Source organism: Myodes glareolus, chromosome 19 (genome assembly GCF_982192425.1).
Source record: "Myodes glareolus chromosome 19, mMyoGla1.1, whole genome shotgun sequence".
Lineage (NCBI taxonomy): Eukaryota > Metazoa > Chordata > Mammalia > Rodentia > Cricetidae > Myodes > Myodes glareolus.
This window is the reverse complement of record NC_142044.1, coordinates 56,915,430-56,936,031: the sequence shown is the minus strand read 5'-3', so window position 1 is coordinate 56,936,031 and position 20,602 is coordinate 56,915,430. Positions and strand designations below refer to the sequence as shown.

The 20,602-nt window shown below is 42.5% G+C and overlaps 1 protein-coding gene across 1 annotated transcript in view; it reads left to right on the top strand.

The window, feature by feature from the left end:
* Positions 1-20,602, top strand: part of Adamts20 (ADAM metallopeptidase with thrombospondin type 1 motif 20) — a 129,435-nt gene that overhangs the window by 54,138 nt on the left and 54,695 nt on the right. Inside the window, exons 10-19 of the mRNA XM_048444778.3 lie at positions 83-224; positions 2,709-2,813; positions 3,949-4,094; positions 5,274-5,455; positions 5,553-5,689; positions 7,842-7,959; positions 10,689-10,784; positions 14,052-14,218; positions 14,360-14,489; positions 19,500-19,626. Of these exons, the coding sequence (XP_048300735.3) occupies positions 83-224; positions 2,709-2,813; positions 3,949-4,094; positions 5,274-5,455; positions 5,553-5,689; positions 7,842-7,959; positions 10,689-10,784; positions 14,052-14,218; positions 14,360-14,489; positions 19,500-19,626 (1,350 nt within the window). The remainder of the gene's footprint in view (positions 1-82; positions 225-2,708; positions 2,814-3,948; positions 4,095-5,273; positions 5,456-5,552; positions 5,690-7,841; positions 7,960-10,688; positions 10,785-14,051; positions 14,219-14,359; positions 14,490-19,499; positions 19,627-20,602) is intronic.

Sequence of the window (20,602 nt, the reverse complement as noted above, 5' to 3'; positions counted from 1 at the left end):
CTTGAAAGTAACTACAGAAACCTGGTAGAGATGCCAATGTATGCAAGTGTGTTCACGTTGCTGTGTTCTGTGTCTGGTTCAGCACTGGCCATGGAGAATGCCTTCTTGACAAACCCAATGGAAGAATCTATGACCTGTCTCCACAGCTTCCTGGCTCAGTGTATGACGTGAACAAACAATGCGAGCTTATGTTTGGTCCCGGATCACAAGTGTGTCCCTACTTGGTAAGAAAATCTCTACCTTTCTGTTGGAAAACTACCTGAAAGTTATGGTAAGGATTTATTGCAATATGCACAATTTATTCTTGAATGAAAGAGGAATTAAATGATGTTTCATAGAAAGGGCCTAAAGTAACGAGAAACCAGAGCTAGTGGAGGAGATGCTAGGTACCGGTGCTATGCTAGGTACTTCTGATTGTCCTTGTTACTCCCACAGATTCTGTGAAGTGTTCCTATTTGGACGATATAGCCACAGCATAGCTATGTTATATAAAAATTTAAAAATATTGAAATACATATTTGGGGGAAGAAGTTAAAATTTCGGTGCTTTAATATTGAGTTGTTTTAAGGACTTCATAAATAGAATACATGTCTTTTTAAACACTTATTTTATTTTTAATTATGTGTTTGTGTGGGACTCTGTGTATGTGAGTAAAGTACCCATAGAGGAAGAGGATGTTGGATGTCCAGGAGCTGGAGTCACAGGAGGTTACAAACTACCTGGTGTGGTTGTTGGGAACCGAACTCAAGTCCACCAAAACAACAGTGATTGCTCTTAACCACTGAGCCATCTCTCCGGCCTCACATGTCTGTTATACAGATGTAAATGCGAAAGAATTGTATTTGTAGCATAAATTCAGTTGTAATCACAGTATTCTTCACCATTTATTTTGGCAACTGTTCATAGGTCACACACTTTAACTTTCCATGGAAATAAAAATCACCAAACACTTATATAGGTTCTGTCATCATGATTTTGCTGTTGTTTTTTGGAGACAGGATTTCTCTGTGTAACAGCCTTGGCTGTCCTGACCCTTGCTCTTGTAGACCAGGCTGACCTCTAAAGATCCACCTGCCTCTGCCTCCTGAGTGCTGGGATTAAAGGCCTGCGCCACCACTGCCAGGCATTACTTTTTTAACGTAGGCATAAAGTTAGGATTTGGTTCACAGATCCCAGTGCTGTGCTGCCTGCGTGCCTCACTGTCTACGCAGAATGCACCTTACATTTTCTTCACTTCTTTCCTTGAATTTGCCAAGCTCTTTCTGCCTTAACAGAGTTTGATGACTTCTAGGGCCAGGAATGCAGACTTAATTTACTGAAATAAACATACAGACGTTGAGAATCCCCACTCTAAAACTCCAAAGTCAGAAATTGTGGGAGTAACTTCCGTGGCCTCAACCAATAATCACTGAAGCAGGAGCCCACAGTGCAGCGGGGAGCGACTTCCGCTCCGTCAGCCAATAGCTGCTGAAATACCAGCCCACTGGGGCGTGGTATATTTCTCTTTTGAAAAGAGAAGCAGTTCCGGATCAGGCTCTCTTGGTTCCGGCTCTTGGTTCCGGTGCTCGGTCTCGGCTGCTGCTCCCGGCTCCTGCTCCAGCGACTAGACTCCCTTCCTGATGGTTTATGGTGTATGTAAGTTTTACCCCCGCCAAATAAATAACCCCTTAAAACATAACTGGTGTGGGATTGATTCGCTAATAAGAAATGCTCCAAATCTCCAACTCCTTGAATGCCAGTTTGATAACATAGATGGAAACATCCCATGTTGACCGGGCACTATGAAAAATACTGGGAAAATTGCTTCCAGTTCTGTATGTGTGCAGTGTATAGAAAACACAAGTCAGTTTTGTGCTTAGCTTGGATTTCAATCCCAGCTCCCTGGTCATATTTAAAAACACCCAAAGTATAAATAAATGAAAATCTGAAAGCTTGTGAGTTCAGTCATCTCAGATAATGGACTGGGCCTCCTACCTCCCCAGGCAGCGTATCCTCATTTAGATACTGCCGCACAATGAACGCTTATTGAGCTGATCGGTGGAGGCCGCCGGATAGCGAGTGGGCAGAACTGCGAGTGCCTCCCACATGGTGACGAATGCACTCCCTACCTTGAGTCCATAGCCACAAATCTTAGTAAGCTTTAAACACCCATGGGGAAAAGGGGACCGATTGCCTTAGTAGTTAACTTAGAATTTCACTGTGATGGCTGCATTTCTTCTGGGCTGCTTTGGAGGCCACATAAACTTTTCATTTGACTTCAGAAAAAAAGAGGGATGATCTTGGGCACAGCTCCCATGACTCTGGAGTTTTCTTTCTTGTGAAGACTTTAGACCCATTTGTTCAGAACCTGTAAGTGCACGCTATACTTCGCAGACCAGTAAGCATGGGTCCTTTTCACGGGTATCCCACGCGCATCACTCAAACATTCTGCCATTGCGCCAGGCAGGGAACCTGCGAGTAAAGTTCCACAATAAAAAGCCTGCAGAAAAATGTCTTACAAAGGAAGGAATCTCATTCACATAACTGAGTGTTTCCACGTCGGCTCATTGCTCTTACCATTTAATACATTAGGAAAAGTTCGGATTGTTTTCAAAGTACGTCTAGCTTCAGCCGTGAGCCAGGAAGCAGCTCAGATGGGTCTGGGCCACACAGACCTGGTCTGGAGGTTGACGCCTGCTCCGGCTCCCCTGCCTGTTGTTACTCTGCAGAAACAATGCCGGCGCTTGTGGTGCACGAGCGCCGAAGGCGTCCACAAGGGCTGTCGCACCCAGCACATGCCGCTGGCCGACGGGACGAGCTGTGGTCCTGGGATGGTAGGTTTTCTCAAAGGGTGAGTCCTGTACCCAGAGTGTCTGGAATGGGCAGCTGCTCCGCAGCGCGCCGTTTCTCGTGATTTGCTGCTACCCCTGGCACGGCTAGTGGAGTTGATTGTATTGCTGTGGTTGTTGGACAGAGTATACTGTCAACAGAATTGAATGGCTAATTTTAACTTTGTTCCTAGAACTAGTAGATGGGTTTTTAAGGTATAGTTATATGAGTAATTACATGAACATGCATATTTATGTTCTTCTTATTAAAATAGATACAAAAAAAATCTCAGATTGCTGATGTGTCAGCAGGCCCCTCCATTACATGTTTTCATTGCATATATTTTCTTCCTTAAACTTTAATTGAATGTAATTGAATGTGTTAAATGGTTTTCTCAAATCTTTAGTGAGTTTGAATACATTAAAATGCCTTTTGCCCATAAATTAAGCTGTTGTAATATAATTCGGAATAAGGCTGTGTGATAGCGCTAACTTTGCTCCTTCTCAGGATTGCTTTTGTTGTTTGCGGTCTTTAGTAGCTTCATATGAACTCTTGGGTTGTTTTCTCTAGTTCTATAAAGAATGATATGTGAAGTTTGATGGGAAGTGCACTAAATATGTAAATTATTTTTTGGTAACATAGCCATTTTCAAGATATTAATTCTGCCAGTCTGGTGGCATGGGAGGTCTTTCCGTTGCCTAGTGCCTTCCCCGACTTCCTTTTTCAAAATCCTGACATTTTTCATTGTAGAATTTTTTTTTTAATCTCTTCAGTTCGGTTTATTTGTATGTTTGAGTTGTGTTTGTGTGTGACTCTATGCAACAATTGTGATGACATTATGAAAAACACCGCTTTGGGAGCTAGAATGAATGGGATAGTTCCTTTTTTAATCTTAAATATTCCTTCCTCTCCAGTGAGAGTCTAAACTTCAAAAGCAAGAGAAATATTACACTCATTTTGCATTGCTCCAGCCTTGGGTACCGAGTAGACAGGGCATGCTTTTTCCAAGCTGGTATTAAATGTAGCCTCACATCTGGGCTGACGTTTGCTGTGCCTGATTGACAGCTTCCCTTGTTGCTGTTACAACGACGCTGATGCTTTAACCAGATGCACACCAGCCATTGCTCTTTGTGTTCGTAGCATTGCCACCGTGGGCTGTGTGTGACCAGAGACATGGAGACCCGTCCTGTGGATGGCGAATGGGGACCCTGGGGACCCTACAGCTCTTGCTCAAGGACGTGCGGAGGTGGAATTAAAAGCACAACCAGGCTCTGTGATCGCCCCGAGTATGTCTTTTTATTCACTGTAGATTAAGATTATCTCAAGGACCCGAAAGTAAAAGTCAGTCCCGTTCACTTCTAACACTGGAGGTCAGTCTGCAAGTTTCAGAGATTCGGAATCACTGTGGAATACTTTAAACCGTACTGCTTTGTACCTTTGTAGATTCAGACTTAAAAAAACAAAGTCAAACAAAAAAAAAAAAAAACTGAATGAACTTTTATAATTTGCGTGGAGACGGCTGCTTTCCTCCGTACTCTTTGTTTTCAGCTTCGGTGTGATTTAAGATGTGAATGGTGGTTCTGTCTTCTTTTGCTGTGTTTCAAATGAAAGGCCCTAGGCCCCCATCCTGTGTTTTGACTCTGCTGCCCAGATGGGCCACTCGGTTGCTGGTTCTTTATTGTTCTGTAATCTGATGTAGCTCCTTTCCCTCCTCTGCTCCTGTTCTGGATGCCTCACTGTCTCAGCCGAGTAAGTGCCCAATCATCTCTCTTCATCCAACTCGAAAGCATGCCGAGATCCCAGAGAGATTTTAAGTGTTCCTATTTTATATGTAATAAGTCATGGGCCAGGTGACACTCTGCTCAGTCATATCAGTGAGCATTTTTAATGCGTAGGAATACAACACACTCTGCATCAGTTTTACAGATCATTGAAATTTTGTGCAAGGTAAATTATGTATTATTTTTTATCCTGAAAACTTCTGGGGTATATTTCCAAGAATAAATTGAAACAGCGGCAAGCTGTTATATATATATATATATATATATATAACATATAACAATATATTTTATATATACACACACACACACACATACCCCACTCAAGTGTGACAACAATGGGTACGTCTCCCTTGTCACCTAAGTTTCTTCGTTGTCTGTGCCTCATTAGACATCATTTTTTTCGTTTGAAAACAAAGACCCACCATTAGTCCTTGTTAATTCTGTCAGAACTGAGACTTATTTCTGGTGTCCAGGTCTCAGGTCTACTTGAGAGGGGGTTGCTATTTTTATGATTCGTTTGCCAGAAAACCACTTAAAACCCTTTTGTGTATTTCTACTTCAACCTATAATGTTAAAAGAGCGTCAGCGGCCTTTCTGGTCCTGGAGGCAAATGGGCGGTTGTAGAAATAGATGACCACGGTGATATTTTACTGATGCGCTTTAAAATGTAATGAATTTGACTAGGCCAAGAAACGGAGGAAGGTACTGTGTGGGCCGCAGGATGAAATTTCGATCATGTAACACTGATTCATGTCCAAAAGGCAAGCAAGACTTCCGCGAAAAGCAGTGCTCTGACTTTGATGGTAAACATGTCAACATCCACGGCCTCCCCGCTAATGTGAGGTGGCTGCCCAAGTACAGTGGGGGTAAGTAGCGTGATTGCTTCCATAGGAAACCGTTTTGCCGAGTAGAAACACAGAACCTCATTGTTCTGCATCCGAAATGGGATTCTTCTTTCTGCAGTTGCCATAAAAGATCGCTGTAAACTCTATTGCCGGGTCGCTGGGACTACCAGCTTCTACCAGCTGAAGGACCGAGTGGCTGATGGTACACCCTGTGGGACCGAGACTAATGACATCTGTGTCCAGGGCCTTTGTAGGGTAAGAAAGCTTGGTGTTTCTATTGGCAAGCAATGCGTCTCTTCTACTTCTGTAACCAGCATTGTCTCTGTTCCTTCAGAGTTGTTTTTATGGACGTCGTTAAAGTAATCTTTGAGATCATGCTATCTCTAGGACTGTGGTTAACTTTATATTGTCGTGATGCACACCTGTATCCTGGTACAGGAGACTGAGGAGGGCCAGCCTGGTCTAGATAGCTGGATCCTGGATCAAAAATAAAACAAAAGCAGCCTAAAATGCATAAGGTGGCTGATTTTTTTTTTGCCAGTTGTATTTAGAGTCGGCATGAAGATGGGGTCACCTTCTTTAAAAGGTTGGAGAAAATGGACTCCAGGATAGAAAAGTGCCTTTATACTTCAGATGTGACCTCCCGTGGTGACGGGTAACCAACATAAGATTTTTAGAGATGTAACAGCAATGTTGAACACTCGATATGAACGATATTAGAGATAAGAGTTTGGAAATGTAAGGAAGTAAGTGCTCAGGTTGGAACTGGGAACAGGGAGATATTTGATGTGTGATTGTCATCTGAACTCCTTAGAGATTCAGATATTATTTTGAAGTGGAAGAAGCGATGAGATTTGCTTTGCACTTTATGATCTTTTTTAGAATGACCTTGGTTAGAAGAAGATGGGAGGCAGGACCACTTAGCAGGCGTCTCAATAAATGACAGAGGCAGGTGGTTGGCGATCTGGAGAAGGCAGGTGGAGTCTGAGCATTAAAACAGCGAATGCTGTCCAGACAGCAAGTGTGCTGCTGTGAGACCATTTCTTTGATTGAAAGGGAGCTTAAAATGTCTAATTCCATCTTCCTGTAGCCACGCATTTGTTGCTTAGGTAATAATAGTCTGCACCCAAAGGCCTTAGGAGATGTTCAAAGACACTTAGCTTACATTTTAGAAATAGATTAAATAGTACAAAAAGATTACTCTGTGGCCCCCAAACCATATGCCATATTTAAACAAGCAACTCAGCCAAATGAAATGAAGCAAAATATAACAAAGATGATCTGAATATCTAGATGCATTTGGCATTCATAAAATACGTGGATAAATCTTCATCATGAAAGTATTTGCCTCTCATATCAAAAACATACATATGGCAGGGGCATGGGATGGGATGGCTCCACGGGTAGGACATCTGCTGCTAAGCCTAATAACTGGAGTTCTGTTCCTGGAGTCCAGGTGATGGAAGGAGAGAACCAGTTCCCCCCCCCCAACCATGCTCTGGTACACACCCCCTGTCCCACCGTCCAACTACACAAATAAGCTAGTGTTAAACCCAGTCCAGGTGGCACATGAACCTTTCTCTTTGGGTTACTCAGCTTAGAGGACTAGTTCATAAAGGTAACGGCCGTTTCATGTGCAGGGGGCGCCTGGAGAAGGGACTGCACTTTTCTCTGACATGTCCAGGACAATCCTTTAGTAGACGTTATGCTGATGATTAAACTGGGCGAAAGGCATTCAAATGTTTATTTGGAACATGCTTTATTTCCAGTGTTCTAAGGCCACAATATTTTTTTGGAAGGCATACAAACACCACCTTTTTTGACTCTTCTAATGTGTTTCTTATCCTAATGAGTCTGTTTGAATTATCTCTCTTTAAAGGTTTTCTTTTTTAGAAAACGTTATTTTGTGTATCGATGTTTTACCTGATAGTATGTATGTATGTATGTATGTATACCACATGTATTAGTTCCCTGTGGAAGCCAGAAGAGGATGTCAGATCCCCTGGAACTAGAGTTATAAATGGTTGTGGGTGCTGGGAATCGAACCCAGGTCCTCCGGAAGAGCAGCCAGTGCTCTTGCCTGATGGCTGATCTCTCCAGCCCTAAATTATGGTTTTCAAATGGTTGTGGAATATAGGAATTTTTGTCTGTCCCAATGTAGAATTCAAGTTATTACCTGAAGATATTAATTTAAAAAATTCTGTAAATCCTTTAAACACACTGCTTCCTAGACCCTGTGAACACATGTGACTGCCCACCTGGCTTGGTAGATGCTCAGAGAGACTCCTGTTACGGCAAATCCCTGCTAACTGAAATCATCTTTTAAAAAGAACCTTGTATACTTTAAAGTGCTGTGCACATAAGTAGTCACTTTGACGCTATGAATCATGATGATTGTGTTTTGAAGCAAGCTGGCTGTGATCATGTGTTAAACTCCAAGGCCAAGAGAGACAAATGTGGAGTGTGTGGTGGAGATAACTCTTCATGCCAGACCCTGGCAGGCGTCTTCAACAGTGCCCATTATGGTAAGCTGTGTGTCCTTGCCTCCAGTTTCCCCTCTTATCTGAGTGAGTGCTCTCGCGTACAATCTCTGTTGTACAGCAGAAATGCTTTGTTATATTCCCGTGTAGTCTGAGTCCTCAGTCCAGCATGATATGTCGTGAAAATCTCCAAATGTAAAGAATAAGTCTTGAGTCGGGTATGTTATTTGAATTAAGAATTCACTTCCCCAAGACAAACCTGATTCTATGTTTTGCTGTCTCTGTTTTTGAAATGAGGCCCAGTGTATCCCAGACAGGTTGGAACTTACAACCTCCCACCCTTGACTTCTTAGGTGCTGAGACTGAAGGGGTGCACCATGCCCAGCTCATGCTGGGCTGCGGCCAAACTTAGGACTTCTTGCATGTTCAGCCAGTTCAGTACCAACTGAGACCATCCCTAACCCTGAATCTAAGTTTTAATAAAACAATTGGATGCATTAATGAAAGTCAAAGAGTAAATCCAGTAGTATTTGACCATATTGTGTGAATATTCTCCAAATTTTGGAAGCTTTTTCATGATGTTCCTTTAAGTTAGAATGTGTATATGTATGACTTTTCTGGGAAACTTGCTTTTAATGATTTTAATACTTGAAACTCTTCCTTCTTTCCTTCCTTCCTTCCTTCCTCCCTCCCTCCCTTCCCCCTTCCCTCTCTCCCTCCTTCTTTCCCTCCTTCTCTTCTTCTCTCCCTCCCTTCTCCCCTTTCTATGCAAGGAAATGCTGGTCTATGCGTTTTGTTTGTTTTTTCCTACTGTATTGAAAATGTTGATTGAAAGTAAAGGGTGAAATTTTTAGCCTAAGTGTGGGCTCATAATTGCCACCTCACTGATTTCCCAAGCAGCATGTGCAATACAGTTCCAATGAGAACTTGGTGATGATTTCAGTTTTATTTGAAGTTGTTTTAAGGCCACTTCTGACATTTTCAATTCTAAACTTTCCTCAGGAAATACTCCCTCTTTTAATGTTGTTACAGCAGACTTTAAAACTTCCCTTGTACAGTAAAATCTTAATTCCTACAGTGTTATTTTTCAGCATTAAATTATGTGCTTATGGTTGATCTTAAGATGCTGCTGGTAACTATTCCGATGAAAGGGTACAACTCAAGACTCCATTTTTAAATTTTTATCTACGTGAGAAGCATAGAGCAATTCATGTTTTAATGTACTGGAGATGGTCTTGTGTGTTCCCAACATGCTCTTTTTCTCCTCGTTGCTGATGATTTCATGTGAGTTACATTCTTGGATTCCCTTGGATAACCATGACACAGGCTTGTGGTTGACCACAGTGACTAAAAAATGTTTCACAATACAAAACCACAATATCAAGTTAGAACTGAAAACCTAACCTGGAGAAACTGTGTTCCTGGTTCCCATACCCATGGGAAGCCTTGAGCAGACCATTTGCAGGGTAGGGATAACATTTACCACATCTGCCCCCTGGTGGCTACCTTCGTTCTGGCATCTTTTTGGTACAATGGCCTTGCTTTCCTCAAGGTACTGGAGATTCAGGGAAGAAGTTGATGAGGCTGTTTTATGGTGAGAGTTCTCTGGATTAAAATTAATCTTGAAGATTATAAGATAGAATATACATAAAGTAGTCAAACTGTCACCTTTATGCTTGAGACACTTTAAAAAACTAAGTTAGGTTGCTCCAAAAGCCTACAGGCGTTCTGGCACCTCTATGTAATCATGGACAGTATTTTCAAATTTAATGCATAAAAATTACAGGCTCTTATTCATGTACTAAACTGAGGGAATTAATTTTTCAAAACAGGTACAAGGAAAATCCTGGGATAATATCTCTAGAGCATGCTAAGTTCTGTGTTTTTCCTGAGGGATTTAGCTAGGTAGCTATGTGAATATTTTTAGGAACAGTGTGAGGAAAAGTTTTGTCTTTTTATTTAATGTGTATTTTATATTGCATTTCCTTTCCAAATAGTGCCAATGTTGTGGAAATTGCTTCAATAAACTATACTTTTCTTGTAACAGGTATCGGTAGACTTTTAAAACTAATATAAAATTGGGGTGTAAATATGGAGAGTCTAATTTGAGGTACAAGCTAAAAGCTTAGTAAAAAATAAATTTTCTATTATTGTTTCTCAATATAAAATTTGTTGCCACTCAGTCTTCCTAAACGTCATGTCAGTGATGTTATTGATAGCCCTAGATTTGTGAATAGCATTTGAAATCCTGGACTAAAATGTGTGGGCTCAAGGTAAACATTTTCTATACTCAGAATTTCAGAAGTAGTAAAAAGAATTAAGAACTGTTGAACTTTAAGAATCTCGAGGTTGGAGCTGAAGAGATGGCTCAAAAATCCTTGCTACTGTTGCAGAAGACTGGAGTTCAGTTCTCGGCACCCACATCAGGTGGCTCACAACTGCCTTAGCTCCAGCTCCAGATATTTGAAACCCTCTTCTGGTCTCTGCACCCCCACCCCACTCACACAGATACAAACATATACAATAGTAAAAATAAAATCCTAAGATTCTGAATCTCGAGGTCGGTGTATTTGGGCTGTTGCATTCTTCTCAGTCTTGCATAGTGTGTCAAGTGTGGGTTCAGATGGAAAATAAAAAACCATTTCATCACATTTTAAAGGCTAGAAAGAAATGTTAAGTGTGGCTGTGCCATTCCAGTCTTGCAGGCATTTGGTGGTAATAGTTAGTAAGATGTCTGTGTTTATAAAATTTACATGTCTGAAATTCTATTGCAGGTTACAATGTTGTCGTAAAGATTCCTGCAGGGGCGACAAACATTGAAATCCTTCAGCACAGCTACTCGGGAAGGCCCGAAGATGACAACTACCTGGGTAAACATGTAGTAAGCAGCAGCTGATGTGTGGTTTGTGTGTCATTTCTCAGAGGTCTGTGGTTGATGGAGCTCTTTCTACACCGTTAGACATATGTTCTTCTTAAGCTACACAAAATAAACCCTACTAGAAGGAACAAGGAAATAATGGAAAAATTAGTTTTTTGTTTTCCGTTACAGTATTTTAGGTAACAAAAGTTTGTATTCAATTGAAGTTATGTGTGTGGTCAGAGTAAAATTCTGGTCTTTCTGACGCTCACTGTAGCACTCTGGCTTTCCTTAACTTTTTTTTTTTAACCATGTGACAAAAGTACTTGAATGCAGTTTTATTTCAAGTTCTATAAATAACTAGCTTCATATTTTGAGATATCACTGAATGTGGTCATTGTGTATTTCTAGAATATAGACACATTTTTGTTATCTTTTTAAATAATATCTTTCAGATTTGGAGAATTCTACTTAAATAGAAATATGAGAAATATGGAGAAGGTATTTACAAAGATTTTCTTCTCACAGTGAGCCAATCCTGAATTTTCTCATTCCTCAAGCTAGTGATGTGCAGTTGATAAGACAATTTTTCTGCTTCAAATTAACTTTATTTAAATGTTGTCCCATGTAACTAATACATACAGCTAGCCATATGACTTTCTTATGAACAGTTAATTTCAAAAAGTCTGTCTGGCATTATCGCGTCAAGTATACAGAGGATAGCTCTCCAATAGGTTCAGGATTTCCTTGGTGTGAAAATCTAGACTTTTACAATAACAAGCAGGTGGACTTTGTCCACACAAGTGCGTGTGCTAAATTCCACTGAACTCTTCACTTAAGAGTGATTGATTTCATGCGGGGCCACTTCCGTTGCGGTGAATGCAAAACATTTCCCAAAGAGAACTGAATGCAAAGGTCTTGCTTTTCTGTCCTGTTGTCTTTAATCGGCGTTAGTTTTCTCCTGCTTCAACACATTGCCTTGGCCTGTGGCCAGAGATGTATGCTGCTAAAAGGTAGATAAATAATCAACCTGGCCATGTCTTCCTGGGAATGGTCCATGGGTTCTCCCCAAGTTTACAAGCCAGAAATGTTCTAGCAAAAAAAAGTGTTGTGCACACAATAACCCGGAGACTTGAGTCTAACATAAAAAAAAGTGCTGTGCACACAGAAACACGGAGACTTGGGTCTAACTTATAAAGAAAGGGCTGTGCACACAGTAATGTGAAGGCTTGGGTCTAACTTATAAAGAAAGGGCTGTGCATACAGTAACGTGGAGACTTGAGCCTTACTTATAAAGGAAGGGCCATGCACACAGTAACGTGGGACCTTGAGTCTAACTTACAATGAGGAAAATAAACAGATGAGTTACTGAAAGATTTTTTAAGAAGAATTTATTGTTTGAGAGTTTCATGTCACCAAAAGTCCCGTAAATAGGGACGTGGGCATTGTGTACATTAGAGAAAGCTCATCTCCTTACACAGAGGAGTTTCTGTCCCACAGAACAAGTATAAAGCTTGGTTTGTTCTTTAATGTCATCTATACAGTTGCTTCGGCTGTCAGCATCAGTAACCTGTGTGCTTTGGGTGAGGCCCGGATGCCAACTCATTGTTTTTCTTCAAGATTCATTTTCAAGTCTCATGGAAATTTTAACTCAAGTAAAAAAAAAAAATCAAGAGAGACACACTTGGTTAATATAGGGTTATTATTATAAAATACCGAGTGTTCTAGGGTCCTGAGAGTTAGGCATAAAAAGGCTAATCTTGTATGATTTATGTACTTCTACAAATACTTTCCCTATCTGACTGTGGCTAATTGCCTGGTGTGGTAGAAAGTTTTATTAGCGCTCATGCGTAGTTGAAGTGACTGATGTAGGCCTGTGTGAGTCCACATGGCGGTCAGTGGGAGCTCCTCTACGGCACTGCTATGTACCTCCATGTATAATCATTGATATATTATATACATATTCAGATATGAAACAAGACCAGGCTACTAATATATTCCATATAATAATATATTCTAGAATAATATATAATAATGTATTATCATTTGTAATAATATGTTCTAGTCCCTTTTCATATCTGGATATGTTTATAGTATATCGGTGAATATATACAAGTGTATGTGTATGACAAGTGTCTTAGTTACTTTGTTGCTGTGATAAAAATACGTAGACAGAAAAATGAAAGAGAAGCATGTTAGTTTGGGCTTACATTTCAAGGGTATCTTCCATCATGGAGAGAAGGTCCTGACAATAGAGCTCAAGGCAGCTGGTGACCTTCCAGCCACAGTCGGGGGCAGAGACTGACAGCCGCTTGTGCTCAGAGCTAGCATTCTCCTTCTTGTGCAGATCGGATCTGAATCCAGGGACTGGCGCTGCTCAGTGTCAGGGAATTCTAACCTCAGTAAGCCTAATCAAGATGACTCGCAGGCATGGCTAGTGGCTCACCTAATCCAGATGGTCCGTCTGGGGAAGCTGGCCTTCTAGGTGATTCTAGATATGATCAAGTCGATAGTATTAACGATCACCGGGCTTTCTTCAATTCCGATAGGAAAGAGAATGGAAAGGGGTGTGAGCCTAAAGGAAGGTAGGGATGTTATCCTGAAAACAGTCACATGTATCAGTGGTGATTGAGAGCCTCTTTGTGAACTGTGAGGGATGGTGGACACCACCAGTGTTTTACAATACTCAACTCAGTGGTCACACAGATGGCCCTGGCTAAATGGACCACGAAACCAACCCAAAAGTCATGAACCAGGCCAAAGGACTAGTGGAGAGGAGTGAGAGGGGGAGGGCAGAGGCAGGGCGAGTCGACAGCATGCATCGTGTCCATGTATGAAATTGTCAAAGGGCTAACTTACTTAATTTAAAAATTGGGCCTTGAATGTTTAAGGCTTTGCACATTTGTTCCCAATCAAGCATAAATGGCATGCAGATGGGATGGCTGTCTTTTGTTGTCTCTCGTTAATGACTGCTTGGTGGGTGCTCTGGTTCCTCCCGCTTCTCCTGTCCTGTGTCCTTCCTGTTTCGTGCCTCTGTGAAGGTTCTAGAATGCAACAGAGTAGGGCAAATCTGTCTTAATATATTTGGCTGCTTTGTTGAAGTTTTCTTATTCGCAGATTAAAGACCACAGTGCAGTAAAGTAGTTTATTTCCTTAGCATCGATTTGTATTTACTTTCTTTAGATTTGGGTAAAGAAGTTGAGTTTAAAAGTGAGGAAAGTTAACTCCATTCTGTGTGCCGGATCTACCATTTCATGAGCTGCATTATATTGTTTTACAGCGTTGTCTGACACACATGGGAATTTTCTTCTGAATGGAAATTTTGTTGTAAGTATGGCAAAGAAAGAAATCAACATCCAGGGAGCTGTTTTCGAATACAGTGGATCAAACAACTCGATTGAAAGAATTAACAGCACTGACCGGTTGGAATCGGAGCTCGTTCTGCAGGTAATGGCCTGTAGGGAGTGGCGAGACTCGGTTGTGGTCTTATTAGAATACTAGGTAATTGCTTACCATAGTTAGCTTTTATAATGTCTTAAGAGTATGTCTTTTATAAATTAACTGTCTGTTCCTCTGTATTTTATTGAGGTGCTGTGTGTAGGTAACTTGTACAACCCTGACGTGCGTTACTCCTTCAACATCCCCATTGAGGAGAGGAGTGATCTGTTCTCCTGGGATCCATATGGGCCGTGGCAAGACTGTCCCAAAATGTGCCAAGGTACCCTGGCCTTAAATAAGAGACCCAAGCTGATACATGCTGGTATTGTTTGGTTACTCTCAAGTCTGGCTGGCTAATGAGTCCTTCCATCCATGGAGCATACAGACCTGCATCGTGCCCTGTCTGCCCCCTCCGTCTAGCTCTCTCTTCACTCCCCATCAACGCTGCTGTCTTCACCGCTCTTCACTGTCTGTCTTCTCCTCTCCCTCTAGCTTTCAAGGGTAGTACCAACCCCCCCCCCACCCCAGTTGTTCCCCTCCACACAATTTGCTTTGAAGACTCCATCTGTCTCTTACTGTTATAATGTCAAACGTTCATTTTCTTTCCCTTGCTTGGGAAATGAGAAGATACATTTGTTCCATGGCGTGCAAAACTGAAAGGATCAGAGAGGAAAAGAGCAAAGCAAGAAGAGAAATGGCAGAGGGGAGGATGGAAACAGTGGAGTCATATGTAGTCTGTAATCATGGTTGTCTGTGCTATAATATGTTCAGTGCAGGCACTATTTATTGAGGGACTGTATTGGCTCAGGTCATCATTTGTTTGTTTGTTTGTTTGTTTGTTTGTTTTTGAGTTTTTGAGACAGGGTTTCTCTGTAGCTTTGGAACCTGTCCTGGAACTAGCTCTTGTAGACCAGGCTGGCCTCAAACTCACAGAAATTCGCCTGCCTCTGCCTCCCAAGTGCTAGGATTAAAGGCGTGTGCCACCACCGCCCAGCTGGCTCAGATTTTTATTAAGAGCCCAATTTTGTGCTCCGATATAGCCCACGCATAAGCATCTTCATGTAAATGCAGTGCCAGGGCTACTCAAGGAGATTCCTCAGATAAGGTGGTAGGAGTTTTAGTGTGGACACTGAGGCGTAAAGTTTATATAGAGTGGGATATGAAGGGTTGCGGTGGACTAGAGGGAGGAGGCTCAGAACAACGTGTGGATGAGAAAAGGTGGGTGGCCAGGGGCAGTGGCCCTGGCTGATGAGAATCATCCTGTCATCTCAGGATGTCAAAGGAGCAGTGGTGCTCACCGGGAAAAGGGAAAACCTCCATCTCTTGGCAGCGGGCTGCTCAAGGCAACTGTAGGAAATGGTGTCCTGTCACTGTGTGGGCTGGCGTCTCGGGACAGACGCAGTTATAGGAGACACCAGATCAACTGGGGTCAGTGCTAGAGCAGAGACAGCGCACTGGCAACTCTGTGTGTTCTAGGGTTTCTCTCCTGTGCTTGAATAGCCTGGCCCAAAGCAACTTGGGGAGGAAAGGCACCACACACAGTGGGCCGCGGCCTCCCATTCAATCAGTGGTCAAGTGCATGTCCCACAGTCTTGCTACAAGCCAGTCTTAGGGGGCATTTTCTCAGTTGAGGTTCCCTCTCTCCGACGACTCCAGCTTGTGTTGACTTGACAAAAATCTGACCAGGGCACTGGGAAAGTTCAAGGAGTCATTTTGACAAAGAGGCCTTGAATGGACTTAGCAGAAGACAAATTTTGAAAATGTGGGACCAGCTGCCCTACACGGCGTGTGTAAACAGGTGTGTGGCCATGGACATGGGTCCAAACCGAGCAGCAGGTGAACGGAAAGATTCTAGAATGCAGTAGATACCCCATGAAAAGATTAGCTCTGAGAGGTTATAAGCAGAAAGATGGGAACTATTCTTTTTTTTTTAATACTATGATTTGATTCTCTGCTTTGTGTAATCCTGTGGCTTGTTGCTTGTTTTTCTGCATTCTGAAAGTAATTATTACTCAAGATTTTCGAACAGCTGTGCACTTTATTTTAGAATTTTCTTATTTTTTTATTTTTGCGTTATTACCCTTTGACCTTGTGCTCATGAATTTGTGTTCTTTTACGCTCATTTTGTGAATGCCCCCTTTAAGTACCACTTCAATCTTATTTTGGGATTTTTCTTGAGTTTTTCTTAATTTTATGAGGTCCCTCCCCCCCCTCCTTTCTTTGTTTTTTTTTTTTTTTTTGAGACAAGGTTTCTCTGTAGCTTTGGTGCCTGTCCTAGAACTAGCTCTTGTATACTAATATAGGCTGGCCTCGAACTCACAGAGATTCGCCTGCCTCTGCCTCCTGAGTGCTGGGATTAAAGGAATGTGTCACCACTGGCCAGCGTGAGTCCTCTTTTATCCTTACCTCCATCACTATGTGAAACAAACCTCAGTATGATATGGAGAAGAAAAGGTCATTTCGGGGGACTTATCATCTTTGAAATATCACCATTCAATTCTCACACTCGCCCAGTTCTTTGACTGGTGTGAATTTTAGATAGATGACTTCTCTTTAGGTACATGAAGGCCTTGCCCTTTGGTCTTCTTTTCTGCTTGCCTTGCACTTCCCTGAACTTGCATGGGACATTTTCCACTCTTGAAGCTTTATAACTTGTTTCCTCGGTTCTAATGACGTCAGAGAACAGGATGCACTGCTGTGTGGCTTGCTTCTAGAAACCCAACCGGGGAAACAGGGAAATGAAGGCCGGACAGACATAGACACACAGACTGAGAAGCTGGGATTGGGTGGAGCCATGCTGTGTTCGGTGGAGCAGCACCGACTAGAAAACTCAGCATGTTTAACTGTGCTGCCTGAGGAGAAGGGGTCACCAGTCTCCAGGGGATGGCTCTGTAGAGGAGCAGTCTCATGTTGTAATTGTCTCGGCGAAGGAAGCTTCAGTCTGTGCTTTGTCTACACTCTGTCAACATCTGCACACAGACCAGAGGAAGGCTTTGCCGGTTTCCAGGGCCCTTGGGCATTGGTCCTTGACAACAATGCACATCCACTGGGGCTTCCTCAGCTGCCTGCGTGGGTTCCTTGATGTGGTGGTCTTTCTTGTCATTTTACTGGGAATTATGTCAATATTTTTGGAAGTAGATCCTTGAAAATTTTTTTTGATGATTTTCTCAGCAGCTTTTTTGCCTAAAGTTTGTATTGCTAGAAAGCAAAACCTCTCGAATTAGAACCTTATAGTGTCTTGTCTTTTGGCCTCCTTGCTTGGTAGCTCTAGGCATGTTTGTTTCCTTGATTCGCTTGTGTTCTGAGCCTTCCTGAACTCCCTGTTAATGCCTTTTAACATTTAAGAGCTAAAATCACTTCTTCGTGATCAAGGAGAAGACGCTAAAGTCAGCTGATGTTTCTTTCTTAAAGAACAGTCCACCAAGAGAGAAAAATCTCCTGCCTTCCATGGTCATGGTCACGTGAGGGGAAGATGGAATTGTCCTGGATCCAGGGGTCACAGAGAGTGCAGAGAGCTGGGAGGTCACCTCGTATGAGAGTGTCTTCCTTCATCACCCCGTTTCTGTCAAGGGTGACCTAGCTTCTCTGTGCTGTGTCTTCGGGTTCCTCCTCTCTAGCGCTGTGCTGTCCAGTATGGCAGCCACCAGACATGTGTGACCAGTCCGCTTCAGTGTGCCCCATGTGTGAACTGCCCACTGGATCTTGAAGATTAAAAAGGAAAGAAGAAATTAAAATATATTTTAATAATTTGTGTATTAGTATGTTCAAATAATCAATTTTTTATGCTTAGGCTTAAATATGAGCATCATTAAAATTAATTTGGCTAGTATCACTTTGTTTTACTATAGTTAGAGGAAGTACCAAGCAGCATTCGTGACTCACAGGCTACACTGGTGCCTGTCGTTCCAATATGACTTTTAATCTGTTCTTTGGTTTCCACCCCTCATACATTCACAAGGTTGTCTTCTTCCTCCTTGGCTCCGATAATGGCTTTGATCATTTGCTTTTCATCTTCACGTTTTCCTCTTCTCTTCTGTTTCCTTTCTTTCCTTTCTTTTGTTCCTTTACATATATGCTTCTACCAAACCATTTCTATTTATTTTAAAAAGGGCTTAGAAGAGATTTGCGATGAACACATGTTCGTGTTTAGCTAACTGGGAGTTCAAAGTTGAGCGTTCACAAAGCAGAAATCTGATCATGTCACGGACTGCTCGGACTCTGCAGAGGCTGCGGATTCACGGTGCCCTGACTCCGGGCACCAGTTGCTTTGGCTGTGGCTGTGCTGTAGAGAAACAGCTGCCCTGTCTGCCTGGGGTGAGCTGAGGACGCTGTTGACCAGTCTAAACTTTGGGCTTCGTTGCCATGTCCTGCTCTTTCTAGCTAAGATCTTTATCCACACCACGGAAACAACACCACACCTTACTTTTGGAGTAGCTTTAGTCCCAGCAAACAGTGGAAGTACAGAAAGAACCAGATAGCCCTGTCTCCCCACCCCGCCCCCTCCCCCTCCCTCCCTGCTGCTTTGCTATGAGTGTTTGCGTCTTTTGACGGGTATGTATCGCTGGCAGGCTAGTTCTGATCCTTAATGACCAGCTTGCTGCCGGCAGTGTGCACGAGAGCTCGTTCTTCTTGCTGTGAACTCTGTGAATGTTGGCAAATCACGGCGATGTGTTCCCACATTCCACTGTCATGCAGAGGGATTCATAGCCCTTACCCATCCCCGGGCCTCGCCTCTCCTGTCCCGCAGAGCCTGTGCCACTACTAATCTTTGGGTTGCTTGTGATCAACTTTATCATTCCTGAGTCCAGTCTGGAGGGTCGGCCCCACATGGGCAGTGCTGTTCTGGAGGGAAAGAACGAGCGCTGGTTGGAACTGTCACAGGCCGTCCCTGCCCCAGTCAGTTCACATAAGTGTCATGTCACCTGACATGCAGATTGTCATACCACTGTGGAGTACATGTGGGGAAGTAATCCATGAGGACAGTGATCTAGTAATAACTCACCATCCGTGCGGGCCCCAGCCCTGCCTTCCAGTCCCTGCTTTTGTAGTTACCCCCCCTCACCTGGTCCATCTTCCCTTGGCCTGCTCACTGGCAAAGTCCTCCCCAGCCGTCGAGGATTCAGCTTATTAAAAGGAAGTCCTTACAAGACTGATGGACTAGTGACCTGGGACTGCTACCAAACATTTCTGCTTTCCTACCTGACTCATGTAGGCTCGTTTTTATAATTATGGAACACCTAGTTGTATAGATTTCTCTTTAATTTTTAATTTTCATTTCTCTCTGGCTAAGGTCTTCATAGGAGAAAAATTGTCTGCATACGGAAGAGTGACCAGGCGGTCGTGTCCGATCAAAGCTGTGGCCACTTGCCGCTGCCCTTGCTTGTGACGGAAAAGTGCAACACGGACTGTGAACTCAGGTAAAGAGAACTGGTGTGTAATGAAGACGGACTCGTCATTAGATAAGGCGTGCAGCAGAGTGCCTCCTACGGAGCCAGCGGTCAGTGACCGCTGTCCTCTGCCTTGTCGTCCGGAATCCATCAGGCTCACTAATTCGTGGTCACGCTCAGTAATTCATGTGACTTTTGAATTAATAGTATTAGCAAAATACCCATGTGTAGGCCTCAAGTTTTGTGTCCAATAGGGAAGCAATTTAGTCTGTAAAGTAAATTCAGGAAATCTCTACTCTGGAAGTCCGAGGTTTAAAGATTTGAAATATTAGGTCCATGTAGCATGATTTTGTAATACCCACTGAAATTAGGACCCAGTAAGTAGTATTTGAGAATGAGAAAATATAGATTGAGTTCCCTGGTACATTGGAATTGAACCAATATATTAATATTTCTAAAGGAAGTGCAAGCAAGTTGGTACTTCTACCCCAAATTCTAAATTTCTTAAGGGTTTGTGTGTGAGTGTGTAGGCATGTGTGGGTAACAGGTTAACAAACTGATATAAGCTAAAAACAATGATTCAAAAACCCCATATTCCTATTAAATTTACATTGTGGTGGTGATGTTTAATATTCAGAGATAGCCAAATCTCTTCTTCACACATGAAGCTTGGGAATTTGAATGTACTGTTGTGTCATGTGAAGGCACATGAAAAAAAGCTTGGTGGGAATGGCAAGTGAAGTTGCACGGAGCCCAGGGGGGTCCTTTTGAGAAAGGAGGTCTCTACCTCACGCTTTTTTAGACTGGGGTATGCATATTCCATGATAGACTCTAGACTCCCATTGGCATAAATTGGCCAGAGTTACTATTTTTACTTCATGAAAAATGTTTGTTCACAAATATTTCTAAATAGAGAATACAGGAATTAGCCAGAGATTGTGCTATATGTTGCAAGAAAACCATTTTGCCAGCTTTCAGAGCCTGTATCTAAATTGCTGTGGTAAGA